The 10,504-nt window shown below is 39.0% G+C and overlaps 1 protein-coding gene across 1 annotated transcript in view; it reads right to left on the bottom strand.

The window, feature by feature from the left end:
* Nucleotides 1-2,229: 2,229 nt before the first annotated feature.
* The window catches only part of LOC111863264 (3-ketoacyl-CoA thiolase, mitochondrial), a 10,652-nt gene continuing 2,377 nt past the window's right edge, over nucleotides 2,230-10,504 (bottom strand). Inside the window, exons 2-8 of the mRNA XM_023849426.2 lie at nucleotides 9,759-9,925; nucleotides 8,309-8,440; nucleotides 7,029-7,293; nucleotides 4,923-5,098; nucleotides 4,641-4,841; nucleotides 3,175-3,329; nucleotides 2,230-3,008 (exon numbers count right to left, since the gene is read on the bottom strand). Coding sequence (XP_023705194.1) covers nucleotides 2,924-3,008; nucleotides 3,175-3,329; nucleotides 4,641-4,841; nucleotides 4,923-5,098; nucleotides 7,029-7,293; nucleotides 8,309-8,440; nucleotides 9,759-9,925 — 1,181 coding nt within the window. The 3' untranslated portion in view covers nucleotides 2,230-2,923. The remainder of the gene's footprint in view (nucleotides 3,009-3,174; nucleotides 3,330-4,640; nucleotides 4,842-4,922; nucleotides 5,099-7,028; nucleotides 7,294-8,308; nucleotides 8,441-9,758; nucleotides 9,926-10,504) is intronic.

Here is a 10,504-nt window from a genome sequence, read left to right on the forward strand (position 1 = left end):
TGATTTTTTAACTAAGATGTATAATGCTCTCTTATGCTTACAAGATATTCTTATGCCTTTCGTTATCCAATTATTAGAGTCTTTCTTTTTTTTATATACTATGGGAAAGCTATTTTCAAAGATTGATAAAAAAATGTTGTGAAAGATATTAAATTTCATATTTACATTCTCTTGATTATAAACTTCTATCCAATTTTCATTCTGTAAAGCCCGTTGAAAACATACTATGTTTTCCTCATTAATGTCTCTATATGCTCTAACATGATCACTTTGCCTCATCACCAGCATGTCTCCAAGTATCAGAATTTGCCCATCGTGGTCCGAGAGACCATTTATAGCAGAACAAACTTGGAATTTGTTATAAGCATTCTTGTCTATAAAAAAATGATCAATCAATGAGACAGAAGTAGTACTTATTCTAGTTGGAAACTCAATTATTTGTGTTAAATTATAAGTATCTAATAAAGCTTGTAATTGTACTTTTTTACAGTTTTCACTAAGGTAATTTATATTCGTATCACCACAGATTATTGGTTCCAATTTAAGGCTTACTAGATATGAAAGTGTGGAATCTAGCCGCTCGATAAATTGACATATATCTCCATCAGGCGCTCTATAAATACATAAAATACATAATTTCCTATTATTTAAAATTATCTTTACAGCACAGACTTCGAAAACCCTTTCCATACTTAAATTTTTGAGATCTAGCTCTTGATATGATAAATCTTCTTTAACTAAAATACATACTCCACCATTCTGACACATGTTACGTGAGAACCCTGCTGCCATTTTATATTTTGTCATAGAAAATATGGATAACTCGCTTACACTCAGATGGTGCTCACTGATACATAAAATATCAGGATAATTACATGCATCATTTAGAAAAATGTCTAGTTCTTCTTTCTTATTTCTTATGCTTCTTATATTTTGATGATAAATTACAAGTGAAGTCCACTGCCTATTATTATCCACCTTATTCTTATTATAAATCATTCCCATAAAAAATCCTTATTTCTCGCAGTTGGGATCTTTCGGGAAGGCGTTCCCGGAGGAGCAGTTTGTTCTGCAACTCTGGCTATCCTCTGCTCATCCACGGAATGATCACTGCTTGGATTATCATGGACTCCCACTTGATTCAGACAGGTATTCTCCTGAGACATCAGTAAAATCGTAGCATGATTTGCTACATTAGACTCTATGGCCCCATCACCCACTAACTGTTCCATGGTGTTCCTTCCACAACCATTCCCTTCAACAACCTCAACACCAGACGTCTGCTTTTCATTTAAATGGCTCTGCATTTCATCCAGATAACTCCACTTTAATACAATTGGTTTCGAATCGTTAGCACTAAACAAATCCTTTATCACTGAAGCTACTCTTCTTGCAATATGTTCTTTCCCTTGAGAATTTAGATGATAACCCTGTCTTGTGAATAACTCACGCGTAGAGTCTACTGTTACCACTGAAAGATTAGAATATGCCCTTTTTAGTTTTTCAAGTCTTCTATTAAACAGTTGAACTTCACAATTTACACAGGAATTTGGAGCGAGATCATGTCTATAAGGAACATTTATCACCACAACGTTTGTATGATTAAGAGAGCTAACAAACTCTTTTAACGCACGAATTCCCAATTTTGTCTCATTTCGGCCAACGTCCATTGAACCTCCCCACACAACACATACATCACTCATTGTTAAATTCTTCATGTCCGTATCAGAAATATTTACTAATTGTTCTAATGAAGATCCAGGTTTCACTACTCCCTGAGAGTTAAATTCAAGAGTAAGGTTATACTTTAACTCATTAGCCAAACCTCTTGCATGGCTGTCTCCTACTATTCTAATTTTATGTTTTACCTTATCCACATAATTACTATTATGGTTGTCTTTTGTAGTCTTCTTCATCTTCGAAAACCGTACATCATCTGGTTTCCTATTAGTTGCATTTGACAGGTTCACTTGGTTTTTGAGGTTATTCTGTTCTACTCTTTCATCATGCAAGATCCTAATTATTTTCTGAGCAGATTTCAGTTCCGTGAGTGCAACTTTCAAATAATCGGTCAACATTTGGCATTTTACACAGCTAATTTCCATACTATCACAAAAATCTTGTTCAGAAAGGCGTGAGGCAAAATCGAGAACAACATCAAGTTGCGTAGATATTACTGGAAGAGATCTCAGGAAAACTAAGATTTAGAATAATTTTACTGTCTGTGATAATTGTATAGTTTGGAAGCATTTTATTACAAACTGTGTTTGTACATACAAGAAAAATTTTTACTTGTAGAAAATATCAAAATATATATAAAATACTTTGTTGGTGGTGAACTTGTTTATTTGTGTGGCTCAAGATTTTATTATACCCATGTGAAAGCTTAGTTTAGTCCACCTCCTGTTTTGCTCAATCTTTGTGCTAATGTCTCATATCCATACGACCCGCCACATTAGCTTGTTTCCTGTCGGAAGCTCAATAATATGTATCTGATCAGTTTATTTCCACAAACTGAGCAAATCTGTAACATCACTTGAAAGTGGCAATATATGGGCAACGTCAGTTTTATGTGAGATATGATAGTTTTGTGGTGGTGAAATTTTAGACTGTGGCTTTCTTGGTTATGACATCCTGCAGTCTGATAGATGGTTACCATTCTTTTGGAGGAACCTACTGCCTCCACTTCTGTACCGAATTTGGGGGTCAGCAAATTCCTGTAAAATGTATCTAAACACCTATGAGACTACAGAGGTGCCATACGCAACAAGTCTACAATATAAAGGTCAATTTTAGTAGCTGTTTATATATGTATATATATATATATATCCCAAATGTATAAACTGTGAATGTGTCACAGTTTCATGTCGAAGGCCAAGTGATTACTGTGCAAACACTGTGTGCTGTTGGTAATACAGTCCGCTCACTGGATGCTCTCAAGCAGCACGGCTATGCCTTGCCCTCCTCCAATGCATGCGGAGCCAATGCCAAACTTGGCCTTTCTCCTCCTGGTGTAAACAAACAGTCTTATCAATTGCTTCTTATCTAAGTGACTTGTAACTAAATTACATAATCATAATAATGATGAAGGTATGCAGCAGACCTATCATGACAATGAGTTATTTCAAGATTTCATGCTGTGTCAGAGGGAAAGGTACATTAGTGTATGCTTACCTAAGCTCGTGCACGAGGTGTGTTGTTATGCGTGCTCCTGAGGCACCAAGGGGATGTCCCAGTGCAATGGCTCCCCCATTCACATTCAGCTTCTCCAGGTCTAGTTTCAGTTCCTTCTGACATGCCAGTGTCTGAGCACCAAAGGCTTCATTAATCTGCAAGGGATGATAGTTCCATCTTCATAAATACTTGAACATTGCCTGAATGTCTCAACGTCTTTCTTTACTTTCCATTCTCTACAAGTTCTCGATATGATAGATCATTTATTTGTATCATGACATGACAGCTGAAATCCAGTCTAATGCACTAGACTTGTATTCAAGAATTGCTGGGTTCGAATCACAACTGAAATACTGGCACTCCATACCTTAGATTTCTTGTGGGTTTCCTCAGTCCCTGCAGGCAAATTCTGGGTTACTACCTCAATCAGGCCACACACACACTTCCTTTCAAATCCTTTCCAGTTCATTACTAATCAATCATTCTATCATTCAGTGCTATACATTCTCAATATTACAGCGTCTTTAAATAACCAACCAACTATCCTTGAAGCAGGTGCGACACAGGGATCATATTTTATTTTTATATATGAGTAATGTAAAATGGGGAATAACAGATGGTAAGATCTGGATGAATGTTCTTCTCCTGCTGTCATGTTTGTCTGGAGGTTACAGTCTGATGTGAGTCACAGCAACACAGAACTGATTTGTTTTGTCTTTGTCTAACTACTAGGCATTCAACCAAACTGCAGACACATAATCTATGTAAAAAGTATACTTTTGACAAATCTGAACTATATCTCTGGGAAAAATAAAGAATAAGTACCAGCAGATGCCACACTGGTGCATGGAGAACATTGGCACATATGAGTTCTGAGGTACTCACAGCAGGTAATCTGAAGATTACCATCTTCTGAGATTTGACATTGTGTAATCTGATAGAAAGTTACCAAAACTTCAGAGAAAGCTGCTGCTACCACCTTCAGATTGGAGGATTGAGCCACAAGGTGAAGTTATGGTACAGATATAGGGAAATGGAAGTGGGCCAATGGGAGATAACACACTGTCAAGGGGCATGTTAAGTGGGCCAATGGGAGATAGCACACTGTCAAGGGGCATGAAAGTGGACCAATGGGAGATAGCACACTGTCAAGGAACATAATTTTTTCATTTTTAATAAACTAAGCAAGCAATGCAAAAGTGGTACATCACTTGATCACTTGAGCACATTATCCAGATGACAGCACACAAAGGAACTGGAGATCTAATTCCAAATCATGGAAACAAAATAAAGACAGTGTGTAAATTCTTATTTCTGTCCACTGAAGATGTAGAAGATATGAATGAGCTCACCTACTCCGTAAGCCAATGAACTTTGAAAGAGTTCCTATGCCAGGGCAATTGGCAACTATTCTGGAAACCAGTCTCAAGAATAAGTTCTCTCTCATCAGTACGTGAAGAATTTACCTCAACCAAGTCGATATCACTCAGTTTCTTTCCAGAGATCTTCAGAATCCTCTGAATGGCTGGAGCAGGTCCAATGCCCATGATAGTGGGCTCTACCCCAACAATGCTGTATGCTACAAGACGGGCCAGTGGTTTTAGTCCCAACTCATTGACAGCTTTTTCACTAGCAAGAATAACAGCACCTGCCCCATCACAGATACCCTGAAATTGCAAGCAGACATCAGGAGCAAGCCAACTGGGTAGAAGAATGACACAGACATGCCTGCTGTTTGTCATACTTACAGATGAAGATCCAGCCGTGACTACTCCACCCTTCTTGAACACTGTTGGAAGCTTGGCCAGTCCCTCAGGTGTGGTCTGGGGTCGGGGGTGCTCATCCACATCAACAACTTCCTCCTTTCCCTTCACTTTAATTGTAACAGGAGCAAGTTCCTCCTTAAAGTAGCCACTGTCATGAGCTGCAAGAGATGCTCACTCATTCCCTGTGTTCTGTCACATTTAATAGCATTAGTTTTTCACTGGCCTAGAACAGTGTTTCTCAACTTTTCCTTTATGATGTACCCCCTTTTTTTTAAAAAAAAAAAGTCTTTCAAGTAGCCCAAGTACCTAAAATGTTCAAACACACAATTTTCTCTACAACTGTGACACATCTGATTAAGCAGTTTTTAGTTTTCAGATACTTTGAATATAAGGTCAGCTGGGATATCTCACATGATACACGTACCGCCTGGGCTACAGGGTGTAAGACCAAAGAGTCAGGGTTGGGCTCCAAGCAAGAGATATTTCTCCTCTCCATATAATTTTGCCTCTAATTTTGTATAGGTGTGAAACTTTGTCTCTGACATTAAGGGAGGAACACAGACTGATGGCATTTGAGAACAGGATACTGAGGATAATATTTGGATGAAAGAGGTATGAAGTGATGGGAGGTTGGAGAAAACTGCATAAGGAGGAGCTTCATAACTTGTACTCTTCACCAAATATAATTAGAATGATCAAGTTAAGGATGAGATGCGCAGGGCATGTAGCATGCACAGGATAAGAGGAATGCATGCAGGTTTCAGTAGAAAAGAGACCACTAGGACTACCTAGTTGTATGTGGAATGACAATATAAAAATGGATCTTAGAGAAATAGGATGGGGTGGTATGGACTGGAATCATCTGGCTCAGGATAGGGACCAGTGGTGGGCTCTTGCAAACTCCTCTGGGTTATACAAAATGTTAAGAAATTCTGAAGAAGTTGAGCAACTGGTGGCATCTCAAGAAGGATTCAGCTCCATGGAGTTGGTTATACCATCCAGACCAATGCCAGGGCTCACCTGCCCTCCTAAGAAATTGGTACAGGGGGCTCTTTTCCCGGAGATAAAGCAAATGGGGTGTGAAGCTGATGACTCACCTCTCTCCACTACCAAGGTTAAGAATGTATGGAGCTACTCCACTCCCCATACATCTTCATAGCACGACACTTAATTCAGCACGAGGATAACTTTAACATGATCAAAGGTGATACAGAGCTCACTGAGAAACTGACTGTTATAAAGCTGTTGATATAAAACATGTGATGGTGGAGGGAAGGATCTGAGAGAGCTGGGAATTATTAACTGGAAGCAAAAGATGGATGGGAATGTATAAAGAGCTTTTGTCGAGACACCCAGGTCTCAAACATAACTCTACCATCAGGAAGAGAAAGAAGTAAAATGCCCTTACAGAATGGAGATGACAGCAGATGCAGTACATTATAATATCGCGACAACAGAAATCCTTTCAAACTTGCTTCAAGTCACATGTTAGCTGCTTTTACTTCTGTGTTTTAATGTCTTACTCTTTCATTTATAAACAGTATACACAGCATCAGAAGAAATGTTACCATGGGGTAAACTGTTACATGACACATTATGTTATTCACTGTAGCAACAGTAGTATCTGAGGTTCCTGCAGCAGAGATTATGAAAAGTTCTATCCTCTGGGATATAACATTGTGTAGCATGTTGTCATATCAGAAAAGATAGAACTCTTCAATTTGACAGTGGGTTTTCTCTGAGTACTTTGGTTTCTTCTGCCAATTTTCAACCAATTTCTCCATATCCATAAATCATCCTATCATTGATGCTATATGGTCATGATACCGATATCATCATTAAATAACAAAAAAACAACTATACAGTTTCCATAACTGTACCAACTGCCCTACCATGCATGTCTTTAAGTACTGTATTGACAAGTGAGTTACCAAATCATGGTCACTTCCTTCAGGGAAATGCTGGGCTAGTAGCTCTTTCTTCCATATCTTTTCCCATTTGTTATTCACAAACCACCCTCTCACTTCACACTATATAATCTGGGATACTGAAAGCACCACTAAAGAAACCAATGAAGGGGAGCTATACCTTTCTTCCATGAGGTCTGAGACCGAAGAGCAAATTGGTCAACCTCTTCTCGAGGGATACTGTATTTTTCAGCCAGGTTCTCTGCTGTTAGTCCCATAGGAGTCTTGCAGTAGGTGTCAGTGAGGCCAACCCACAGTGAATCTTCCAGTTGCAGTGGTGTGCCAAGGCTTGTTCCAAACCTTGTGTCTCGTACCACAAAGGGAGACTGACTCATGTTTTCTGTGCCACCAGTCAGCACCACACTTGAGTCTCCTACTAAAATGTTCTGCAAGAGAAAGTATACAAGTCAAGACTATGGAAACCCAGTGAAGAATAAACACATAATGTAGAAAAACTGTCTTTGAGGGTGATTAGCAGGGTATGTAACAGTGTCAAAACCTGAAGAATAAATAACACTAGGAAGGCCTCTGTAGGGTAATATTATAGTGGGTCTTAAAGCAAAAGGATTGAAGGATACGGACTGGATTCATCTGGCTCAGTATAGGGGCCAATGGCAGCTTGAAACTCAGGTTCCATATAACGCTGGGGAATTTTTGAGTAGCTTCTGAAGATGGGATTAGCTACATGTAGTTAATTCATTAGCTTTATTAATAAAGAAATTCCCTGTTAATGGAACCTGAAGGTTCACCACTGTGATCACAAAAACCAAACACTGGACCCCGTTCCAAGCTAATTCAGTCGAAATGATATCTGAGGCCTCACGGCAGTGAATATTAATATTACGGTCTTGTGGGTTGTCACCTTATAGTTTGGCAGACATGTGTCAATGTTCTGGAGGAGTACGCTGCATCCTTCCTCCTCATAATTTAACTCTTAATTTTATTTTTTGCAGCATATAGAGAAAAGGGATTACACACCATAGTAAAGGGATATATGGAGACAGCCTATTGTCTGGAAACTGCACAACTCTTTGTGTCATGGGGGCAGTTTGAATCAACCAATTTTTTTTTATGTAGTTCCCAGTGCAGGTTCTGACTTCAGTAATTGACATTTATTTGTAAATGTAAAGTTTTCATGACAGTGAACATTCATACTGTGGTCTTCTCAGTTGTGGCACTGTTGTACTCCGGCAGGTGGGTACCACACCACCCTGAAATTGGAGGCAGTATGTTTCTCTGAAATGCTGGTACCTACTTACTGAACTACAACATAGTGTCATAACCCAGAAGACCACATACAATATGAATTGTATCTGAGGAATAACCGTATATGATGTAGACTCGCAGAACAGGCATTGGGTGACCCTGATTAAGGACTTTACAGTTCTTGCATTTACTTACCTGTGCCCCACTGACTACAGCTTGGAAGCCTGAACCACACAGTCTGTTCACAGCGACAGCTGGACGCTCAATGGGTATGCCTGCACGCAGTGCAGCGTGTCGTGCCATGAATGCACCATCTGAGGATGAATACTGAAAATTGACACAAAGACAGTTCAGAACAAGTGTATTAAATAAATATTAATGACTGTTAAATTTTATGCTATTTGCACCAGTTTCTCTTAAGTGACCATAAATGACAGCAAGAATATATGATCACATTTTCAAACAGATTTTATGTATTATGTTCTTTGTGTATTTTCTCTTATCTTTTTTTTCTGCATTTGTTCACATATTCTGTATTAATGTATATTTCTGCCTTCAGTGCTTGCCTATACTAGAAGACAGTCAGATAAATGTTATCTTTGTAAAGGCAAAGTTGTCCCTCTTCTTAACTAATTAAGCACTATGCCGTGAAGGTGTATGGGGGAGTGGATGTATAGATCCACATTTTCTTGACCTCAGCACTAGTTGGAGGTGAATGGTCAGCTTCACGGCCTGGCCGCTTTGCCCCTGGGGAAAGAGCCCTCTGGTACCCATTGGATAGGTGGCTGGGTGGGCCCTAGAGCCAGTGTGAATGATGTCGAGAAAAGAAAATTCTTGACCCCACTAGGACTTGAACTACAACCCCTTGGTCGTCCAGCCTGTAGCCAGTCGATATATCGCCACGCTATCACTTGAAATGGATCTGAAAGAAATAATGATAAAGGATGTGCACTGGATTCATTTGGCCTAGGATGTTTTCTTCATACCAATCCAAAATATAGTCTTTTCCCTAAACCTTTGTAAAGACTGTTCAATAGAGTTGACCTCAGAATAATAATTTTTAGTAAATGGTAAAGTTGTCCCTGTGCTTACCTAATTAAGCGCTATGCCATGAAGACATATGGGGGAGTGGGTGCATAGATTCACATTTTCTTGACTTCAGCATTAGTTGGATGTGAGTGGTCAGCTTCACAACCCAGCTGCTTAACCCCTGGCACCCACTGCATAAGAGACTGGGTGGGCCCCAGAGCCAGTCTGGATGACATGGATAAGAGAAAATTCTTGACCCAGACGGGACTCGAACTCCGACCCCTTGGTAGTCCAGCCCATAACCAGTCACTATACTGACTGAGCTATCCTGGTTCTCATTAATTTTTAGTATGTTTAATTATTTTCTATGAGCTGATGCATGGTTTCTTAAACTGTGGCTCATTACTGTCCAACTTCTGGTACAAAACCTACATAATTTGTTGGAAGTATTCCTAAGAGACACAATAAAGAATAACAGTTAACAAAACTACAAGTATGAGATATCAGTTCTCATGTGATGTGATGCCATTACTACCAGTATCCTACATATTTTGTTAGGCAGTTGGCAGCAATGTGTGAGGGCCAATATTCAGAGGTAGCACAGCACTTTACTTACTGCATTAACATTGCCAATGACGACAGAGTCAATGTGTTCAGGCTTCAGTCCAGCAGCTGTTATGGCTGCTTTATTTGCAACCTCTTGCAGATCTGTTATACTTTTCTTCAGGAACTTTCCACCATAAGTTCCAAATGGTGTTCGCTTGGCAGCTACAATGAAAACTCCTGCAATGGGAAATGTCACAAAACTAGTTTGTCAGTAAACATGATTACAATTTTGGACACTGTCTACCATGTTGAACTTTTTCAAACAAAACATCTTTGAAAGTGTATCTATTTCTGTTGTTTGGTGTAAAAGAGGACGGTTCTTACACCACTGAGCCTATTAGAGCTAGCTTAGATCACTGGACACAGTGATGTAGAAACAGCTATTACTAAGGAACATTTCACATGTCAGATTATAGGAACAATGCCATCTCACTAAATTTTGATAAAACCCATTACATACCATTCTTAACTAAAAACAGCCACCAAATTGATCTGGTCATCAGTTATGCCAACAAATTAATCTGTGAAGCACCTGATACAAAATTCCTTGGAATATATGTAGACAGTACACTGTCTTGGAAAATACATATTCATATTCATATTTATATTTATTTGCATTCATACTGTTATAGAACAAACTATACCTAAATTAAGTGCAGCTTGCTATGCAATGAGATCGATTAAGCCCTTTATGCCACAGGAAATACTGAAGATGGTTTACCATGCCTACTTTCATTTTATTATGAACTATGGATT

This window comes from Cryptotermes secundus, unplaced genomic scaffold (assembly GCF_002891405.2).
Source record: "Cryptotermes secundus unplaced genomic scaffold, Csec_1.0 scaffold929, whole genome shotgun sequence".
In the NCBI taxonomy this organism is placed as follows: domain Eukaryota; kingdom Metazoa; phylum Arthropoda; class Insecta; order Blattodea; family Kalotermitidae; genus Cryptotermes; species Cryptotermes secundus.